Source organism: Panthera pardus, unplaced genomic scaffold (genome assembly GCF_024362965.1).
Source record: "Panthera pardus isolate Hobbes unplaced genomic scaffold, ASM2436296v1 HiC_scaffold_8, whole genome shotgun sequence".
Taxonomy (NCBI): Eukaryota; Metazoa; Chordata; class Mammalia; order Carnivora; family Felidae; genus Panthera; species Panthera pardus.
In genome coordinates this window covers 38,852,291-38,874,961 of record NW_026527013.1, presented here as the reverse complement: position 1 = coordinate 38,874,961, position 22,671 = coordinate 38,852,291, and the positions used below count along the sequence as shown (strand labels likewise).

The window sequence follows — 22,671 nt, the reverse complement described above, 5'->3', positions numbered from 1 at the left end:
CTCATTGGCTGTGCAAGATTGAGTCAGAAGTTACTCTGTAGTCTCCCCCTTTGGGGGCCAAACAGTTGAAACATTGTGTTAACCCTAGATGTTACTATGTGATTCTTCGGTTCTGGTGTGTCTTAAGCCTCCCTGAAACGGTTACTAAGCACAGTGAAAAAATTAGTCATGTGCCATTTGCTGTTTAAAGTCTTCGGTTGAAAGCTTTTTCAGAAATCTCTAGAGTAGGGTGGTAGTTTTTAGGTTGTTTGGTCCCCAGTACTGTTGGTTTGAACCTGAATATAGAAATTAGATTTGAAAACTCTCTCTTAAAAATGTGTTTTTAATTTTAAAAAGTAATTTTGAAAAGATCCTAAATAATGTGATTCCAGTGTTGCTTAAGAAAATTACTTTCCTTAAGCATACTTCCAAATGTTAACCTTGTATCAATACATAGGTGATGATATTACACTTTATTTTTTATTTTCTTAATTCATTTATGCATTTCCCATGTCTTCTACCATGAGATTATTACTTTCATGCTCAGTGATCGTTTGTAAAGTGCTTTTTGAAGTCACTGAAGAATCACTTACCGAATGTCAGGTCCTAGCCTCTGTGCCTTACACGTACTAATTGTGATGTAGAAACTGTTATTTCCTCCCATTCTTACACGTGAAGAAACTGCGGCACAGAGAGGTTAAGTAACTTACCCAAGGTCACACAGCTGGCAAGTGGTAGATCTGGGGTTCAAATCAGGTAGAATGGGTTCGTATTCAGGTGGAACGACTGGTGGATGTTCTACCACCATGGTTGCTGCTTCTGGATAAATATGTTAATGTTTTCTAAAGCTAACTTCTGTTTCTTTGGAATTGTTGTGATGCTCTCAAGGTCAGTAATTCCCCCAAATTCCCAGAGAATCCTTATTTCTTCATGCATGAAGACTCAAGTTCCACCTTATGCTAAACTGTGGTTACTGGAAGTTCCAGAAACCATTGTCCCACCATGAGCACAACCCAGTGAACACAGCTGCCCATTCGATGAGCACAGTTTTGTTTTTAATCCCCTTTTTAAGAAAATATTTCTAATCCCTTGACCAGAGCACTGAAATCTTTTCTTTTGCTGTCTTCTATCTGTATCTGCAGTATATTCACATGTATTTATGTTTACATAAAAGATAAAAACTTCAGATAGTTTCCTATAAAGTTACCTTTGTGGCTTGAATTCGTCTGAGCATTTCTAACTTTTCCCTTGAAGATCTGTCCTGTCCAGCAAGTACCTGTAGTTCTCTGTGAATGGAAGAATTCCAAATCCATGGATCCGTGGATTTCAGTGGCCATTTGGGGTTGTGTCATTCCTGAAGTACAAGTGAAGGGATTCTAATCCAAACTGCGTGACCTTTGGCATATTATGTAAACGTTGTGTTTATGTAAAGCGCTTTAGAAGCAAGCCAGACCCATGGCTGGCATTCAGGGTTGGTGATCATTTTCTTGTTCACCAGCAGCAGCAGCATGAGCATCACCATCTCCTGGGAGCTCCCTGGTTGGCCTCGAGGCAGCCATTCCTGCTGTGTTGTTCTTAGAGTCCAGGCAAGGCAGGCTACCTTTAGGGTTTGGTGAGGGTCAGAAATGGCCATACTTGCTCAAGTGCCTTTGCCAGCGGAAGGAGCCCGGACTCATGGTTGCAAGCCATCTCTGTGACCATGGGCAAATCACAGATCCCCTCTTGCCCCCAGTTAGCTTTTTGTACAATCACTGCCATCTGCCTTAGATTCCCTGTGGTTTTCTCATGGTCCTTGTCAGGAGGACAATGACTGGTGTGAGATCACTGGGAAATAGGAATGTTTGCTTTCCACAAAATATATTTTTGTACTTATGGGGTAATGTACTGTGGTAGTATATTACATTTAGTAAGTAATGTTCACGTACAGGTATCTCGCTAAGGACTGTCCATGCACACCTCACGTAATGCTTAGAAATAGCCTCTCTGTTCCTGTTTCTATATGTGTTAACTGCTTTTAAAAATAACTCAAAGTAAATGAGGTGATGTGTGTGTAATGTTGAGTACTTGTCTGTCAATAAGTAGTTAAAAAGAATGCAACTTTTATTATTATCTTCCTCATCCCCTTTAACCAGGGACCAAGACAGTTTTAAGAGGATGGTTATTTGGAAATGCAAATCAAAACCACAGTAAGATAGTGCCTCATAGCTGTTGGAATGGCTGTTGTCAAAAAGATAAGACATAGCAAGTGTTGGCGAGGATGTGGAGAAAAGGGAACCCCTACCCCATGGATGGGAATGTAAATTGGTACAGCCACTGGGGAAGACAGTATGGAGGTTCCTCCAAAAATTAAATCCAGATTCATCACTTCCACTTCTGGGTTTTTATATCCAAAGGAAATGAATCACTACCTCGAAAAGATCCCTGTAGTGCCACATTCATTACGGCATTATTTTACAATAGCCAAGATAAGGAAATAAGGAAACACTTACCCATTGATGGATGAATAAAGAAGATGTAATATGTATGGACTATTATTCACCCATAAAAAAGAAGGAAATCCTGCTATTTTCAACAACATAGATGGACCTTTGGGGCACTGTGCTGGGTGAAATAAGCCAGAGAAAGGCAAATACTTTGATCTCACTTTTATGTGGAATCTAATCTAATCAAACCCAAAGGAAATACAATACAAGCAGTTTTAGGGAAAAGGTCGAATCGATTAATTTTTTTTATTTTAATTTTTTAAAAAAATTTTAACAACTTTATTGAGATAATTTTGACATAAAGAAATTGTATCTATGTTAAGAAGAGATTGGTCATTGCCAGAGGTGGGGGACATGGGAGTGAAGGTTGTCAAAATCTACAAACTTGCAGACAGTTATAAAATAAATTCTTGGGACATAATACACAGCATGGTGACTGAAGTTAACCACAATGTGTCATATATTTGAAAGTTGCTAAGAGAGTAGATCTTAAAAGTTCTTTCAAGGAAAAAAAACACTCTGTCAGGGAATAGATGTTAACTAAACTTACTGTGGTAATCATTTTGAAATATATAGCTATAGATATCACAAAACATACCAATTATGTATATCTAATCTTTATCTGTATATATAATCATGGAGTACACCGAAAACTATTAGAGTATTATATGTTAATTATATCTCAATAAAACTAAGAGGGGAAAAAGCATTCCGAGAAAACATTTTTAAAAAAAGATTATAGCGGGAGGCACCTGGCTCAGTCTGTTAGGCGTCCTACTTCGGCTCAGGTCATGATCTCGCCGCTCATGGGTTCGAGATCCACATCGGGCTCTGTGCCGACAGCTCAAAGCCTGGAACCTGCTTCGGATTCTGTATCTGCCTCTCTCTATCTCCCCCTACCCCACCCACACTCTGTCTGTCTGTCTGTCTGTCTGTCTCTCCAAAATAAATAAACATTAAAAATTGTTTTAAATAATAATAAAAAAGGATTATAGTATGGGCACCTTGTCCTGCAGTCAGTTAAGCGTCCGACTCTCAGGTCATGATCTCAGGGTTCATGAGTTCAAGCCCTGCTTTGGCCCCCATGCTGTTATTGCAAAGCCTGGTTGGGATTCTCTTTTTCTCCCTCTTGGCCTGTCCCCACCCAACCTGCTCTCTCTCTCAGAAATAAATAAATAAGCGTAAAAAGATTACAGTGACATAATACCCCCCTCCTAACAAAAAGCAAGCAGTTACAGCAGAGTCTGAGAATCTGCAGTGGGTTAAAATAAACATGGGCCAGCAACCGTGCTTGACCTGAAAGCCATGCCAGGTAGGTGGGGGAGAAAGGTCTAATGTAGATGAAGGCAGAGAATGGATACAGGTGTCCAGGGCCTGAGCTCTGTGTGGACTTGGGCTAACTTGAGAGAAAACATCTTTACTCTGACAGCTCACCCTCTCCATTGCTGGCATTAAACGCTCCTTTTGAAAAATTCCAACTTTGGCCCAGCGAAAGCGAAGAACGGGGTGCCTGTCCCTACGAGAGCTTGAGGGAAGATTGAGCATCTAAGGGATGATGGCAACAGCATCAGTATCGCAAGAGCAGCTGATGAACTTGGACAGGTGAAGAGGTGAAGCGCAGTGTGAGGGAGAACAGGTACTGCTGGGTCTGTTTTCCCTCCGGTCAGCCTGCTTGCGGGTTGCCGCACAGCCATAGGAACTCGGGGCACTTCGGGGATCCTCGACCAGTGCTAGTCCCTTGGGTCAGAGGACATCAGGGAACGCTACTGCTTGAAGCAGTTAGAATACAAGCAGAGTTTTTAGGAAGAGGTAGAATCGATTAATTTTTTAAGTTTAAATTTTTTAACAACTTTATGGAGACAACTTTGACATAAAAAATTGTATCCATATTTAGGTGTTAGGTGTACAACTTGATATTTTTATACCTACGTCTACACGGTGAAAAGATCACCACAATCAAACTAACCTGTCTGTCACCTCTACATTATTACCCTTTTGTGTGTGTGATGAGGTTTTTTTTTTTTTTTTTGATGTTTATTTGTGAGAGAAAGAGGGAGGGAGGGAGGGAGGAAGAATGAGTGGGGGAGGGGCAGGTAGAAGGAGAGACAGAATCCCAAGCAGACCCTTTGCCATCAGCCGGATGCGGGGCTTGATGCCACAAACTGTGAGGTCACGACCTGATCGGAAATCAGGAGTCAGACGCTCAACTGAGTGAGCCACCCATGTGCCCTGAGAAGTTTTAATTTAAGAAGTATCCCTGTAGCAAACTTCAAGCACACAGTACAGTATTATTAAGTACAGGCAGCATTGTGTCCATAAGAATTCCAGAACATATTCATGCTGCAGAACTAACTAAACCCTCCTACCCTTTGACTAACATCTCCCCATTTTCCCCACCCTCCAGTCTCTGGCAGCCATCATTCTACTCTCTGCTTCTTTGAGTTCGACCTTTTCAGATTTTGTATATGTGAGATCATGCACTACTGGGAAAAGTAGAACTTAAATGGAGAAGACACCTGAATGCCTTGTAAATGTGGACGGAGAGCAGAGAAGGCAGATTTGCAGATGTGGCCATGGCTCCAGGAGTCCTGGGAGTGAAAGGATCTGGTTGGAAAGAGCAGGCCTTTTGTGTGGGGAAAAGAGGCAGGTAAACTTATGTTAAAAGATGTGATACCCGGAAGAGGCCTCTGCCTTCTTCCTGAAGGTAAAGTACCCGCATTCATCCTTGCGTGTTTGGCTCTCTGGACTGCATATCTGTTTGCCAGAATTACCTGCAGTCATATTTGGTCTAATCAGTGACCTTGGTAGAATGTGGGTGTCAGGTTCTCGTGAGACAGTGTGTGTTTGTTTTTGTTTTTCTGTCCCAGCCGTTCCGTAGGTTTGTGACCTTGGGCAAGTCACTGAACCTCACCATCTCATGATTTTTCCACCCTAAATCAGTAATCATAAAACCTTGCCCTGCTTCCCTCCGAGATGGTGGGGACACAAAGTAAGATGACAAGTCTAAAGCAACTAACTAGCATAGTGCTTCGCACACGGGGAGCACGGCAGTATGCTGTTTTTATTTTAGTGGCGTAAATGCAGGGAGTTATTACACTTGCTGCTCTGTTTCTAGATATTCCTTATTTCTTAAATCCTTAGACTAGTGTAATCTTTGCTATTTGCATTAACCGCTCTGAGAAATGTAAATTATTGGAGAGTATTAGGGTAACGGCAACAACAACGATGATGATTTGGTCCTAGTTAACTGTGGCCAAGAATGAGTAGTTCCAAATTTTAGATTCTTAGTCTGGTTTGGGCCTTTGCTCCCTTTCCACTTCTGTTTCTTTCTTTTGTCTTTCATGTCAGCTGGAATGTTGCCTCTACGTTGCCTTTCACTTTTGCTTCTTTCCCCAGCATTCAGGTAAGGGAAGGAGAAGGTTTTTTGCAAAAGACCAAAGCATCCATAGGGCATCCCAAGTGCGTGTGACTTGCGTTATAAGGACCAAAGGAGTACAACACCGTATTTGTTTGAGCAGGAACTAGTTTCGGTGTTAGTGGTAAGATCATAGAAAAGTCTTTTGACTTTTCTTATGACTTTTTTGTCCATTATTTTGAACATGATTCTAGCCACATTATTCTGCAAGCTTCAAAAATAGCCACTCTCCTCCTAAGGTACGAAAAGATCGGAATCTGGATTGTTCATAATGAGAGTTGCTGGACTGCATCCCCATAAAAGACAATTGCAGAAAACAACAGGTTAATACAGCCAGTTCATAGTTCCCTTTGATTCACATATCCTTCCATTTGATCCCCATATTTTCTACTTTGGGAACTTGGAGAAGGAGTGGACTCATTTATTTATTTCTTTTTGGGCCCAGTCTGGTCCTTCCTTAACAAGGAGAAACGGGTTTGATGCAGCACCTAGCTTAGTATTTTAGACATTTTCTAATAAACTTGACTTCTGTTTTACTTCCTTGCAACGCCAGTGTTGCCTACGGTCATGGCGCCCCAGGCTGTGGTCTTGCCGACTCGTTCAAGCTAGACAGGCTCAGGCTTGGGCAGTGCTTGGATGGAATCTGTCCAAAGACAACTCAGGTGCTGGAGACTGGGTGGTGGTGATTCAGCGTCTGGCACCGGCTCCAGCAAGGAGCAGCCAACCAGGGCCTCAACACGGTGGTTATAGGGCCCTATGTTAATAGGTGTATGGAGTAGGAGTATGGTTGGGGGGAGGGGGGAAGGTTTGTCTCCTCTTATAAGAGACTTCAAACAGACTTCCTGACTGTTTATAGCCATTAAACTTACTTCAGCTGATTTTGCAAGAGGATCATAGATAGCCTTTTTCTTTTTGTCTCATGAAAATTCCTAACCTTTACCTTCTTTGGCGGTAAGTGCCCTCTACATGGAGACTTAAATAATCAAGGTTATTCATAACTGTAAGGAAATACAGCATTTTTTGACCCTGCTTCTGCCTCCTAGGTTTCCTTTGGGGCTGGGACTTGTAGTCGAATGCTTCCTCCTGTTTTGGGCCTTATGATGTTTCTCTGTCCATGTCTCCTGTACTTGGGGCATGGGATGGTGTTTGGGCCCCAAAACACTAATGCTGGCATATCGTAGCATGGCACGAGTACAGCAGCACAATTCTGTGTTCTTCTAAACATCATCCCGGTTCTTCTAAACAACAAAAAAGAAAGAGAGAGAGAGAGAGGAAGGATGGAAGGAAGGAAGGGAGGAAAAGAGAATGGAAGGGAGGGAGGAAGGAAAGAGAGAGAGCAAGAGAAAGAAAGGAAAGAAAAGGAAAGGGAAGGAAGAAAGGAAAAGAGAGAGAGAAAAAGAGAGAAAGAAAATACTGTGTCATCTTTTCTTCTAGGAAAACACACTCTGATGGATTGCCAACATTAAAAAACTCCTGACTTCAAACACAATACACAGGTCTTTACATTATTTGCTACAATTTAAAGTTCCGGGTCTTCTAAAAAACAAAAAAGAAAGAACGAGAGAGAGAGAGAGGAAGGATGGAAAGAAGGAAGGGAGGAAAGGAGAAAGGAAGGGAGGAAGGAAAGAGAGAGAGCAAGAGAAAGAAAGGAAAGAAAAGGAAAGGGAAGGATGGAAGATAGGAAAAGAGAGAAAGACAGCATGGAGCCTGCTTAGGATTCTCTGTCTCTATCTCTGTCTGCCCCTCCCCTGCTAGCTCTCTATCTCTCAAATAAAAAATTAAAAAATAAAATAAAGTAAAGCCAAAGTGAAGAACATAGGTGTTAAGCGTCACAGCAGTGATAAGCATCCTATGTGTAGCATGAAGAACATAAAGTCATCTCAGTAAGGGTTTGGGAAGCCCCACTTGGAAAGTAGATCTAGAAGGTGGAGCTTCAGGTTAGCGTGGGACGATAAAGAAATGGTAGTGGTCCAGGTGGCAGAGGGATGCTATGTCCTGGCCTCATCTCTCCTTGTCCCCACACATGTGGGTGACCTGCCCTATGCCATACTTCCTTGTGCACATAGGACAGTGTGTATAGGGATCTTTGACTTTTTCATTTCCTGTCCTCCTTCATTTCAACTCACGCACGTCATGTTGGAGTGCTGTAGGCATGGTATGGTCTCTGGTCCAGTTTTTCACCCTGTCTGTCTAGATACTGTCTCATAAACTCATTTGCAAAGACTGTGGAACATTTTGAGGAATCCACCCCTATCTAAACGTCAGCTATTATGGAACGCCCTCAGAGTATACAGTGCTTTCTCCAGCTGTTAGAACTCCGGGCTTGGATGAAGCTACATGGAACTTTTCCCTTCTAGGTCACTGATTCAAATCCAGTATCCCAGCTGATCTAAGGCTTTGCTATCTGCCCCACCTGCTCTTGGTGGGGGGGGGGGGGCGGGGGTCAAGTCCAGTGAATCAGCTACCAGTGAATGTTCACACTCTACACCCTTATTTGCATTCTCATCAAGTGTAGACCAAGTAGTAACTGGTGCAAAGAGACTGTTAAAGGCCCTCTGATGATTTTTTGATGGTTGTTACCCCCCATGTATTAAAATTTTAATTGGGGAAGTGGGTTGTTTTTTGTTTTTTATTTAGGACGCTAGTAACATGACTTGGTCTGTTAGAGTGCTTTCTTTCTTTGTATGTGTAATATTTACACAATCACTAGACCCGGAATCTTTCCTTGGGCAAATCCCTCGATGAGATTAGCTTACTTTTCCAGTTTCCTGTGATAACCAAGTGTTTCATTTGTAAATAACTTTTTTTTCCTTTTTTGCATTTTTATTGGAGAACTCACTGCCTTGGAATGTTGTTGATTCTGTATGAATGCATGTACACATCTAGTCCTATCAGCCACGGTCATTTCTTGTTTTTTTAAATGGACCCACACATGTTCTCTCCATCCTGCAACTGGAGTGACTGCTGTGTCTAAAGCAAGGAGGTGATGGAGTCGCCCTGCACACTCAGTCCCAGGTCTGGCTGCGGGGTGATTGCTAGTGTTAAATGATGAGCCCTCTGGTTAAGATGGTTGGTAGTTGCTGAGCCGCACCAAGAGAGCAGATTAGTTTATGGGGGAGAAAAAGCTCTCCAGAGGTACTCGAGGTGCATGTGGAGGTTGAGAAATGAAGAGAACAAGACTGCTTTCCTACCGAGCTTCCCATGCTGCTTTTTATTGCTAGCTTCCCCCCCACCCCCCACCCCCATATGCACAGTGACTGTTGATTAGCCTGGGAAATTATCTGAGAAACAGGTTTGATCTTGAGGGGTGGGGAGAGTCTAGGAAAAGAAATTAGAGGAAGGGTGGCTGACTCAGAGCAGCCTTTGAAGCTAGGAGTGGGACAGCTTGTCAGGGCAGACAGGAAATAACCGACTTCTCTCCACTGGCCCATAGCGCATGCTGTCTTCATTCTCTTGGTGTTTGGGACCTCACACCCAATTGAGGAGATTCACTCCGAGCTGGTGTAAATTACCTGTGAGAAGAAACACATAGTCAAAGTTTGCAGCTCGTTTTAAAGAGTTACAGAAAGAGGAGCACATGGATGCATTTTGCTTTCCCATCCCAGTTCCTTTTGGAAAATCGGATCGGACTTTGAGCTTTAAGAGCAGCGAATTAGAAATGTCCTTGCATGTCAGCTAAGTTCTAAAATTATCTGGGGCAACTGGTCGCAAGCTTTGTTTTTATAAAATTGTGTCCAGTGGAATCTTCGGGGAATCTCAGAGTACAGCCTGCAACCCAAGGCATGGGTTGGCAAACTTTTCGTGTACAGGCCCGGATAGGAAGTATTTTAGGTTGTGTGGACCATCCAGTCTGTGCTGAAGGTACTTAACTCTGCTTTGTGATGCAACAGCGGCCCCAGACAGCATGGAATCAAGCGAGCATGACTGTGTTCCTGTAACACTTTATTTGTGGATGCTGAAAACTGAACTCCGTATAATTTTCACACGTCACAAAATATTCTTTCTTCTATTATCGCTCCAACTATTTAAGTAAGTAAAAACCCTTCTCGTCTCGTGGGCTGGATAGTAATGGCTCATCTGGAGGATTCGGTCCAGGGCCTGTAATAGTGTACTGACCCAGGACCTAAAACACTGTGGTTAGTCTTATTTTTTTGAGGACCTCCTAGTATCGGTGTTTTTGTCAGGCCTCATCACCAGGTGTTGTGTCAAAACTTGTATGAAGAATTTTTTTCCTTATGCCAGTTCGCTGTATGCATATGTGCATGCATGCTGAAATCATATTTTATGTAAACTTATTGGTGTTGCTTAAAATACGGTAAATGTGTTTTTGAACATTGGCTACCTAGAGAAACATGCTAAACATGGGGAAACCTATCCCCTAAAATATTAACACCTGCTCTAAACTTCAGATATAAATAGCTCAAAAGTTGTAAACATGCTGATGCGAAACATAATTTGTCAATAACAGATGGCACTTATTTGCCGAGAAGGCGAAGGCTCTGATGAGAAAGGCATAATTTTGAGCCAGTAGAATCAGAGGTGTGTCAGAAATGTCCAGGCCCCAGTTAGCATAAAAGCATGGCCTGCGAAACCAGCAGCCAAGTACCTACTCCCTGACTCTGAGTACTCAGAGCTGGTTGTGGCCCACGGAGAGTTGATCAAAAGGCAACTTCAACCCCTTGTGCAGAGCAGGATGTAGGTGATATTCAAGGCAGAGAGGGAGGCTGGCCAGTCCACAGATGAAGGCAATGCGTGCCTGCCTTCCAGCCCTCTCCTCTGTTAGCTCACAGAGCCATTTATTTTAGCTTGTTAAAGACAAATACATGCCTGTGCATCTGGGCTTTAAGTGCCTGGTTTTATCAGTCACCCCGTCTCTGTGACATCCTCAAACTACGTCTTTCTTGTAACCTGAGCCTAGCACGCAGTACAGTACCAGGTTGTCCATTGCCAGGCAATTGTCACATCTGTTATAAAGGAAGTGTTGACTCAACCCAGCCCAGGAACCGTCATCAATAGTAAAAGGTCTCCAGAGGTGGGATGGGACCTTTTAAGTTATTTACACTAGCAATTGGTCTGGAATTTGAGTCAGAGTTGATCCTTGCTTCTTACAAGATACACTTCATTTATTCATATCCTTTCTCTTTCTCCCTCCCGCCCTTACTAACCCTCCCATCTTCTCCGTCATACGCACGCAGACACATGTCCGTGCACCTTATTATTCTGTATCCAAAAGATCTCATTTGTTTTCAAGCAGAATATCTTAGCGGACTTCTTGCCCTATGTGATCGAGATGCTGTTATACAAATAAGAAAACTCCATCCTCACTCCTCAGTTGCGTTGGAAGAGATCTCTGAGGTTCAGGCAGTGGAGTCTGAGATGAAAGACATTAATTTCATTTTGATGCAGGTAACAGGTAAAAATGGCTACCAGGTAATAAGCATGTATGAGAAATCACTAGGTTTCTGGTGCATGTTCCAAAGGGGATCCCATCAATCATTCCATATTTTCCACTGACCACCAGTGAACATGACAATAAACATTTCTTACTGTCTGTGAGTGGTAGATACCAGCGATTCATATTATAAATCATGTAATACGATTCATATTATGATGATAATTCTCACATGTGCACTCTTGTACACTAAGGACTTATTCCTCTTTTTTTTATGACAGTTTAAAATCTAGGTTACAGTGATTTATACCCAATAGAAATCGGAAAAACAAGTGCCCTTGGATGCTTGATTTCACAGCACTTTAAGTTCTAATAAATTATGTTTTAAAATGCCTGGTGAGGGGCGCCTGGGTGGCTCAGTCAGTTAAGCGTCCGAGTCTTGATTTCAGCTCAGGCCGTGATATGAGAGGTTCGTGAGATGGAACCCCACGTCTGCTTCTGCGCTTACATGGAGCCTGCTAGGGATTCTGTCTCTCCCTTTATCTCTGTCCCCACCCCACTCACACTTTCTCTCTCTCCCAAAATAAATAAATAAGCTTTAAAAAAACCAAAACCAAAAACAACACTTGGCAAGACCTCAGTTGATTTGGGGGTGGGGGAGGATGGATTCAATACTTTGTTCCAACTTTGTTCCCGTCATCATGATGAGGCTGGGGAATTATTGTGAAGCAGTTCACAACAGTTCAGATCAAGGTGAATAATTTACACTAGTGTTGCCCCTCCATCCCACATATTTGAAATTATTTTGCCTGTTTGCATTCATGTTGAGAATAAAATTTGGAAAACCAATTTGCACGTATCTCCATCTTTATTCTTCTCTCTTCGGTAGTTTGACTAAAATATCCCTTGTGTTCCTACAAGTTCCCAAGCCTTTTCTACCCTGTGCTGCTATCTTTTTTTTTTTTTTTTAATTTTTTTTTTTTAACGTTTATTTATTTTTGAGACAGAGAGAGACAAAGCATGAACAGGGGAGGAGCAGAGAGAGAGGGAGACACAGAATCTGAAACAGGCTCCAGGCTCTGAGCTGTCAGCACAGAGCCCGACGTGGGGCTCGAACTCACGGACCGCGAGATCATGACCTGAGCCGAAGTCGGCCGCTTAACCGACTGAGCCACCCAGGCGCCCCTGTGCTGCTATCTTTGATTATCTTCTCCAACAAGGCTCAGTATGAAATGCTGTAAGGGAGCTGGAGTTCATTACATGACTGTTTAAATTTATGTGCTCCGCATCAGGTCTAAAATAAGATGGTACACACCTGAATGATTTTTTTTTCTTAAAACCAGCGAAATAATTGCCAGGATTTCACTAGCTAATTTTGAAATGCATAGAGCCAGCTCAATAAACATTCATTAAATACTTAGGTTTGAGTCCTATGCTGTCTTGTTCTTAAACAGTGCAGTGTTCCAATGACAACATAAGAATGGTTTTGTGAGGGGCGCCTGGGTGGCTCAGCCGGTTAAGCGTCCGACTTCGGCTCAGGTCATGATCTCACGATTTGTGAGTTCGAGCCCCGAGTCGGGCTCTGCGCTGACAGCCTGGAACCTGCTTCAATTTTGTGTCTCCCTCTCTCTCTCTGCGCCTACCCTGCTTGTGCTCTCTGTCTCTCATAAATGAATAAATGTTAAAAAATAATTTAAAAAAAGAAAAAAAAAAGAATAGTTTTGTGAGGTGGTGTGTGTGTGTGTTTTAAAAAAAAAACACTAAATATGTATTTTACCAAAATGAGGAGTTAACTATACAGAGTCTCAGAGATTTGTTTCTTTTTCTTTTTTTAATTTCTTTTATTTATTTATTTTTTTATTTTGAGATTTGTTTCTTTAAACATTGAATACCTGGGGCACCTGGATGGCTCAGGTAAGCGTCCGGCTCTGGGTTTCACGTCAGGTCATGATCTTCCGGTTCATGCGTTCAAGCCCCGAGTTGGGCTCTGCGCTCATAGTGCAGAGCCTGCTTGAGATTGCCTTTCTTCCTCTCTCTCTCTGCCCCGCCCCCCTCTCTTTTCAAAAACAAATAAGCGTTTTTAAAAATTGAACTCCAAATTCCATATTCCGCGAAACGTGGTAAATAATTTTAACACAGATTTGTGACTGTGGGGTTTCTGTCACTCTGCTTTTGTTTGCTTGCTCTGTTGTAGTATCCAGTATACCTAACCTTTTTACTCTTTCCCAACCTGCCTTCCTCTGCACTCTTCACTGTCATCTGCGGTTCTTCTGTCTGCCTTTCCGGTAGCAGCTAGACCCTTCTTTGCCGATCCGTTCGTTCATTATTACTCTGGGAACTCTGAAGTGAGTACTTAAAATATGGAGCGGTTCTCTCTCCTACCTTAAAAAGCTATAAAACCCTCATGTGAAATAGTTAAGGGAACACACATAGTAGGAGGAGAGGCTTTTGCTCCTGCAGGCACCTTGCAAAGGGGACTATTTTTCTTATATGATATAAATGAAATCCTCACTCTGCCCACTTTTACACCTACGCATGTACTGAGCGTCTCCAAGGAGACCAGGAAACCCGGAGTCCAGTGATGGTGAATCCTCCTCAGAGACAGCAGGCTGGAGTCTCGGGCAACTCTCCCAGGCGTCTTGGCTTCCAGATGCCCCTCTCAGACAGCCTCTCTTCTGGAGACTCTTCCAGGCAGGCTTTCTTGAACATGTCTCTCCCTTCACAGACGCAGCAGCCCGTACCTTACATCTGAAGGGGCTGGTGGTGATGGTGCCTTCGGTAGGCAGGAGGCCTCCCTGGGACAAGGGGGGCAGGAGGCCTCCCTGGGACAAGGGGGTGGGGATAGCGGGGAGCTGGGACAGGAAGGTTGCGTCTTTCCCCAAATCTTCTCTTCGTCACCCATTTATCAGTGCGTCTGTCTCATTGCCTCCCTTTGCGCCGTTTAGACCCAAAGGCACCGATCGGCCTTACAAAATGTCCTGAAAATACTCTTTGTTTTAGTAGTACAGTCATGAGCTCCGTTCAGTGAAGTTGTCCTTTGAGAAGTACTATTCTTGCTGATTCAGCGTTTTTAACCCTGAACGATAATCCTCTTCTCCACTCTGTTTTTCCTTCCCCCTGAGTTCAGTACACAGGGATCTCCATGGTATCTTACCCTTCCCCCACTCACGGCCTCACGGTCACATTTCTTGGAATTATATCCATTATTTTCTTTTTTTTTTTTAAATGTTTATTTGTGTGTGTGAGAGAGAGAGCAGGATAGAGGCAGAAAGAGAGAGAGAGAGAGAGAGAGAGAGAGACAGAATCCGAAGCAGGCTCCAAGCTGTGGGCACAGAACCAGACGCAGGGCTCGAACTCACAAAAGCGAGATCGTGACCCGAGTCGAAGTTGGACGCTTAACCACCTGAGCCACCGAGGCGCCCCTATACATTATTTTCTTATGTAAATGAAGTCTCGGTTTCTCTTTGAGGAACACGCTGCCATCATAAGTCCATAATGCACACCTTCTAAGACTTAGAGTATCAGATCCGTTTGATAACATTGACCACATCTATGTGTACACCTTTTAGACACAAATAATTAGTGACTATATAGAAATGTTTATTGATGTAATCCCCAAGAAATCCCATTTTGTCTCTAAAGTCTAAGCACATCATTAATGAACATTCTTGACATATCTTGCACATGAACAATTTTGGTTCACAGCCAAATTGACTCCAGTAATCTAACTTTTCTAGCACGGTGTCTGGAAACTTCAATCTTCTGTTGCTGATCCTACTGCCCTTTTTGGAACCGTGTGGCTAACTATTATTTCTGTTAAATTCTTTGACAGTAAATGTCCTCAGGAGGGTTTATTGATGACACTTTTCTTATTTGAACTTTTCAAAAAGATTGGTCAGTCTATATTCTGCACTTGGGAGGACTCTCCTGTTTTCCTTCTCTCCCTTTCTCTCTCTCCCTCCCTCTGTCTCTCTCCCTCCCTTCCTCTCCCTCTCTCCCCTCCCTCTCTCTCTCTCTCTCTCTCTCTCTCTCTCAAATAAATAAATAAATACCCATGTTACAAGCTTAAAAGAATCATTTTGTATTAGACAAAATCAGTTTTGTTCACAGGCACATACTGTACCCTTTGAGTTGACTTAGAGGTCAAATTTGCTAAGTTTTTTTCTTATATGATCTTTCCAGGTCACCCTGGGTATATCTTACCTGCTTTGATCTCCCTTCTCCAAATACCTTTATCCATAGCATGGTTCACCATTTACCTTTTCCTCTTTATTTGGGCTCAGAAACGACCAAAGTCTTACTGTTGATTTAACTTCCTAAGTTCCCCCAAGAAGAACTGGAGGATAAAGTTGTCTCCGAAAAGAGCCCGTTGTTGTCCCCTAAGTTTCTGTCTTTTTCCCAGCCCCTTCTTGGCCTCCTGCCTCCCTTCCTCAGAGTCCCGTTTATTCATTGTTCAAGTTTTATGTCAGATTTAATGTAGGAATAGTGTCTGCTTGGGTGGATTGCTATGCCTAAGGAACGATCAGCGAAATGGACTAAATCTAAGAAAATGTAAACAAAGGTGGAAAGTTTTCTAACTTAGACTGATGGTAAGTTTTCTTTGCTGTGGCATTTGCCCAGGATCGTGAAGGTCAGGATCCCACCCTAAGGTGTACTTCCCGGAGTCCTCCTGTATGTAAAAGAAGCCCCGAACATGGGTGGGTACTCAACACAAACGTGTTTCTTCCATTTTTCCTTCCAGGCACTTCAAGTGGCAAGACAGCTTCTCCTTCAGCAGCAACAGCAGCAGCAAGTTAGTGGATTAAAATCTCCCAAGAGGAATGACAAACAACCAGCCCTTCAGGTGACAATTCTTTAAAAAAAAAAAAAAAATGACACGATACACTTTGGGAGAGCTGACAAACAATTCAGAAGCGGATTGTGTTGGGAGTTGCAGATCACGTACAAAACTCTTGTGCAGAAGGTGCATTCTTAGTTTACCAGCAGAGTATGACATTTCGGAAAAAATGTCTATTTAACCAAAAGCGCAGTTGCTGGGAGGAGCGTCTCCTAATGAGATGATGTAGTAAGAGGATGAGTAGTTACAAGTGTGGGTTGCTTAATAGGCAGCAGGTAGCACCAAGGAGCAGTTCCTAGTACTCGAGGTAGGTCACCTCATTGTCTCATGATGGGGGTAGAAATGCAGCACACGTACGTGTAATGTTAGCACACTGGTTTTTAACTGGGTGTGATTTTACCCACCAGGGGGACGAAGGGCAATGTCCTTTTTTTTATTGTCCCATGGGGACAATAAAACTGTCCCATGGGGACAGTTGTTTTTATTGTCCCATGGGGGCATGGGTGCTCCTGACCTCGAGTAGGTAGAGGCCAGGGATGCTACTTAACTGGTCCTGTACTCCAAGGAAAGATCGCCCACAGCACAGAATCGTTTGTCCCAAAGTGTCATGGGGTCAAGCACCTGTTAGTAGGACTGATGAAGATACGGCACTTTTAATATACCTAGTAACCAGTATAATGTACACTGTTCTTTAGTGGATGTTTTCTGGATCGTCCATAAAAACTGGTAAGCAATTTGTGTGTAAAGATTTCAAAAAAGACTGGTTTAGCAACTTCTCGTTTCAGGCCCATTGAGGGCAGAGCCGTAGTACAGGGTAGGAGCAGGCTCGTAAAAATCTGCTTTGAATTTTCGACTTGGAGCTGGAAACTGTGACAGATATTTCCAAAAAATTCGACAGAGGGTGTTCATGCTCACATCCAAGACAGGGCACTGCCAGGTTCTCTGTGGTTCAGCTACTCGTACAGCTGGGAGTGGGACGTGCTCGAAACGGGAAGTAAAAGGAACTTCTCACCCTGGACATTTTGGGACGGAATTTGTAAATGGTAGCTGCTGGGTGGAATTTGGCCCCAGCGACATTGATCACGGGGTCAACCCAAATCCTAGCTTGTGTTGACTTCTCTCAGGTCAGAACGAAGTGACCACACTTCCCCAATGATCCTGCAAAGATCTGACCGACGTTGGGGAACAAGCCCTGCCTCTACATCTACTTGGGAAAGTGTCACTGCCTAGAGCACATAGAGTAGCACTTTACGGGGAACAGTTGGATGACAATGTGCACTGTTGACTAACACTTTCAAAAACAGTTAGTGATTTGGTAAACCATCATCGCTGATCCATAGGCCTTTCCGCGTGTGTGAATGCTGGGGATATTTTTAATGAGGTGCAGTGCCGTTGAGGTCCCATGTCAGGTGCTGTAAGAAGTGCTTTGTTGTGCAGATGTCTTAAGAACAGCTCTGGAGGATGAAATATGACTGTGTTGACCTTTCAGCTGTGAGCTTATTTGTCAGGATTCAAATAAGTTGAAAGGATCAAACTGAACAGTTTCCGTAGTCAGACTGGGAATTGTGTTTCAGAGGTCAGCCGCGGAGGCCACATTGCAGATTCCAGAACATAGCCAATTGTTGGTACATATTAAAGTGCTGGGGCATCTCCTGCAGACAGAGACACAATTAAAATTCTAATTTATTAATGTATACAGGGAGCTGGCCCAGCCTGTCACTCAGTGATTCAAATGACTGTCCATTCTTTTGGCCTCCCTCTTGGAGCTCTAACAGCCTTAAAAATACTGTTAGTCCTCTTGAATTTATCAGACCTCAAGTGCATTGGAAAAATGACAATATATTATTGCGGGGAGGTGGGAATCTTGTACGTAGTAGAGCTTTGGTTAGGGATAATTTTAAAAAGTACACACATACACAGTCTGCCTGATGCACTGCTCTTCAGGATTGAAGATCATTTGTAATTTTTTTTATACTAGACTTATATTCCCTCATACTTGCTTTTTAAAGACATATGGCATTTTTAGGTAACTTCTTTTCCAAGATGAACGAAGTTGCTTTAGGGCTAAATATATGAAGTAAAGTTTCAGGGGATTTCCTTTTGAGGGCTCTTTTTCTTGCCCGTTATAAGGTTTTCAGCCACCAGAAGAGTATGATACAGAGAGCTTCATTTTTCTTGGCAAAGACAGTGTCAAAACCAACCTAACACATTCTGCTGAGCACTTCAGTCTGTATAAAAAGTGTGGGGCGAGGGGGCCATCTTGAATGCTGGTTTTGCTAAATAAGATGTTTTGAGTCCCTTCCTACCCCTCTGTGGGAGAGTTGACAAGCATAGAATTTAGACCAGCTTTAAGAGTTGATTGGGAAAAAAAACAGTGGGTTGGCTGTGCGCGCGTGTGAATGTGTGTGTGCGTGCGCGTGCATCATAGACTACATCTTGTCAGCTGCCTGGTAGGGTCATGCAAATCCACCAGGCTTTATTAGGTTGGCTGACCTTCTACAAACAGAAAGGAGAAATTACTAACCTAGGTCACATGGTATATTACCTCCTTATAAAAATACGTATATAGACTCGGTGATTCACGGAAGGAATAACCTTCAGAGAGATACCTTGCCATGCCATGCCCTCGCTGGGGCACCCCATCCAGTGTGGCTCTGAAATGAAAGGGAAATCCCATCACAAATCTTAACAGGGTTCATTTCTGTTGTTCGTACCCTTCGTGACCACGCTGAGAGACCTATTTTCGCAAATTTCAGATCTTCCGCATAGAAGAAGCCTTGACAGGGGAGAAGAATTTGATCTACTGATTGCTTGAGGGGAAAGAAAAAAAAAAAAGAAACCCAAATCCCCAAATATACTGTGACTTATATTTTAGGCATATCTCACACTTCTCTGCTTTATGTTTGGCAGTGCTCTCCAGTTTCCCAGGCTGATGATAACAAACAAAAGAGAATGGAAAGTTAGAGGAGGCTCTAAGTGGTTACTCGATAGAGATCACAAAATGTAGTCAAACATCAGCAATTTGGACTAATTTCAGGAAGACGCTCTCTCCAGCTACACGTACAGAACTAAATCTGAGCTGGCCACATTCTTGTGTGACGTGTGGTTTGTATAATCAAGGCATTAATTGGTATAGATTCTGCTTTTGATGTTCTTAAAAAACACTCTACTTGGTAACCTAAATAGCCCCTTGGTCAGCCTAGCCTCTTGAGCTGCCTTGCAATTTTTTTTTTTTTAATGAATGACACAAATGAAAATTGAAAATTGGCCCCGTGGTAAATTCAGAATGAAGATGATCTGGATCTATTAGATGTGATTTGGTGAGCATTTCTGGATCAGCCTCCACGCATAGGGCATCACACGAAACCGTCAAGGGTACAGACCCTGCCCTCAGGATGCTTAGGAGTTGTCAAAGAATTAACAAGGTTTTGCTACAGAAAAAGAAAATTCTATGTGGGTAAAAATAGTAGACTTGCTTTTATAAATATTTACATGCTTCTGAAGATTGCTTGAACAAATGAAGTAAATGCTTAATGATGCAGGTGTGCTCATAACCTCGAAAACGTGCAACTTTACTGGCTGAAGATTAATTTGTGAGTAGATGAGCAATTTTATTGATCGAATTTTGGAACTTTGACCACCGTTTCTGGGTAGTAATTCATTTTGGTTCTTTAAGCATTTTAGTTGTTGGCACGAGTACATAAACTGGAAGGAAATCAAATGACACATTTTCTCCTAAGAAAGTAAAAGTACATGTGTATTCTGGCAGCATTAAAGTTAGGAAAGAAAGTAAACCTTGTGTGTTGCTTACAGCGGAAAGCTGACCACAGTTTCAGGCCGTCTATAAAGAATTTGAACTTGAAACCAGTCATCTGAGACGTTCCCCTCATGCCTGTCCTCCCCCCTTCCAAGGTGACATCGTGTAGGAGCCCCTCATCCAGGAGGCCATTTCACTGGAAGGAAAGGTAGTGAAATCCACTGAGAAGTACAACTGCGTCATCCGGTTGGAGGCTCAGGAGTATAGTGAGGACTCCTGCTTGAGGTAGAGGAGGTTAAAATACAAGATGCAGCAGGTGTTTTTTTTAGCATTTTTATTTGCAGTTATATAAAACGTGCTTTAGGCAGCATTTTTGCTTTGCATTAATGCCACATATAATCTTAGTACCTCATATCATTTCCACGTTATTCGCTAAGGAATAAATGGGTAAGAGGAAACCTTTAAAGGAAACTACAGTTTTATGTTGTAGATAGTGAAATGGAATGGTTTTTGAAATACTGACCCTTAAAAAATAGCCCTGCGCACTGAATTAGTAAAGTGGATATAATTCAGGAGGAGGCAAAAAAAATTGTTTTAAATGTCTAGAGTTAACATTGTCTAGAATTGGCATCCCCGACATGAAATTGAGGGGAAGTGGTGAAATTTGGATGCCTTGTCAGTTGTCATTGTTAATCACACGACTTTGGAGACTCCCAAAACCCTGAAAAATAAATCTTGGTAAGAATCAATAAAGTAGAAATGATGCTTTAAAAATGGTTATTAAGTCTTTCGGATTATACACACCATTAAAAGTACGATAGAGGCAGTGACTCCTCCCTTGAGAAAAATGCACAGGCACACAGAATTTTGTATCCTCTTGTAAGGGTTTCCTGAACCTCAAGGCCATCCTGTGGCCCTGGTCAAATACTCTTAATTTCAGATTTTTTTTTTTCTAAAATAGTATGCTTTGGGTGCCTGGGTGGCTCAGTCGGTTGAGTGTCCAACTTCAGCTCGGGTCATGATCTCACGGTTCGTGGGTTCGAGCCCCGCGTTGGGCTCTGTGCTGACAGCTCAGAGCCCGGACCCTGCTACCGATTCTGTGTGTCTCTCTCTTTCTGCCCCTTCCCCGCTCATGTTCTGTCTCTCTGTCTCTCAAAAATAAGTGTGTAAAAACTTTTTTAATAAAATAGTATGTCTGGTCCTTACCTCTGAGTTTCTGATTGGAGTTGTAATATAATCAATTGGCTCATTTTTGCCATTTCAGCTGCAGTGTATAGGATGATCCCATGTCCCAGCCTTTCCAGGATATCCCTAGTCTATGCCTGTTGCCTGGCTCTATTTATAAAAATTGTCACTCTTTGAAAGTATCCCAGTTTGGGCATTTAGTTACATGGTCATCTTACATGTATCTAAGCATTAAAATTCAAGTGCGATGCTCATATTTTAAATGTAAGCATATCTTTGTCACCATATGCATATGTCACTGTATGCAAAGATAATTAACATTTAGTCAAGTGCTGAATGTGGGACCATCCCCATGGCTACCCTGTGGTATAGGAATGTCATTTACCTGTGCTGTGGATGCAGAAAAGTAAAACTTACAGAAGTTCCCTGACTTGCTGCAGAGCACACAGACAGGTATAGCACCAGAATGGGAAGCCAGGTTTTTGGGGGGGACCACAGACAACCCGTATGCTGTCAGGAAGTTCATTATAGCTGCCCCTCCCGTGTATATTTCCTCAGCATCTACTGAGTGCCCTGTTTGCCACAAATAAGCAAATTATTATATTTTCCATATTGTAAGCAAAAATGAAACCAAACCAACAAAATCCTATTCCACTGTAAATATCTGGATTTCAGTTAAGAGGACTAAGGTCTGTGTGATTATCCTTAATTGTCGCCTTGTCTGCGTGTGCGTCCCAGTGGTGAGCGACAGCAAAGAAAAGTTATTTGTCCTTCTCAAGTCTGAAGTGCTCTTCGGAGCTTCCCTGTGTCGGAACGTGGAATGGTACGTTACAATCATTGCTGGGGCTAGGAGGTGGGGAGGGACAGGGAAAGAAACATACTTGACTGGTCAAAAATGTGTAAATTGCTAACAAAATGACACATGTAATTAAGAGTGCTCCTACCATTTTACCTTGTGGTTTACACCTCCAGTGTTGAAAAAGAGAGCGACTCCCACCTCGCTAATTACCATTATCACTGAAATGCTAGGGTTGGACTCATTAGTTCCATGTGCATTTAATTAGAGGAAGGCTGAAATTGGATTTAACTTATTACTTTTTCATGGATCACTTTCTTGTCATCACTTCAAATTGGATTGCAGCCCCAGGTAACTAATTATGAGAGCCACAGGATCAAGAGTGAAAAAAAAGGTAATTAGGAATAACACTGTTGGACCCTTGCTGGTCGTCCACTTGTGCTTTGGAAAAAGGAAAAAAAAAAAGAGAGAGAGAGAGAGAGAGAGAGCCGTATTTTGTAGTATTACAGATTAGGGAGTTAGAGGTATGCATGGTTGCTGGGCATCATGGGAGCCTGTCACCACCCATAGTGGTTTCTATGATATACAACTGAGTTGAAGATGTCGAATCGACATGGTTCCACAATCGGCTCCTTAATACCTAGATTAAACTTGTAAAAGCAACAGATTGGCTGTAGGTATGAGGCATCTCAACAACTGTGTAGTCTGGGGGCCTCACATATATGATTACAACAAAGCTGTCAAGATGCCTCTGAGCCAAAGTACAGAATATTTTAAGTACAGGGAGTTAGAATTTAATGAACGTATTAATGTTCCAGAAACATCAT

At 42.6% G+C, this 22,671-nt stretch overlaps 1 protein-coding gene across 9 annotated transcripts in view; it reads left to right on the top strand.

Moving 5' to 3' along the window:
• FOXP1 (forkhead box P1) overlaps positions 1–22,671 on the top strand; it is a 386,554-nt gene that overhangs the window by 213,898 nt on the left and 149,985 nt on the right. For 8 of the 9 annotated variants that reach the window (XM_053897310.1, XM_053897311.1, XM_053897312.1 and 5 more), the window contains one exon: positions 16,011–16,112. In XM_053897310.1, the coding sequence (XP_053753285.1) occupies positions 16,011–16,112 (102 nt within the window). Of the gene's footprint in view, positions 1–16,007; positions 16,113–22,671 lie in introns of all 9 variants that reach the window. The other variant, XM_053897308.1, reaches the window with a different exon arrangement.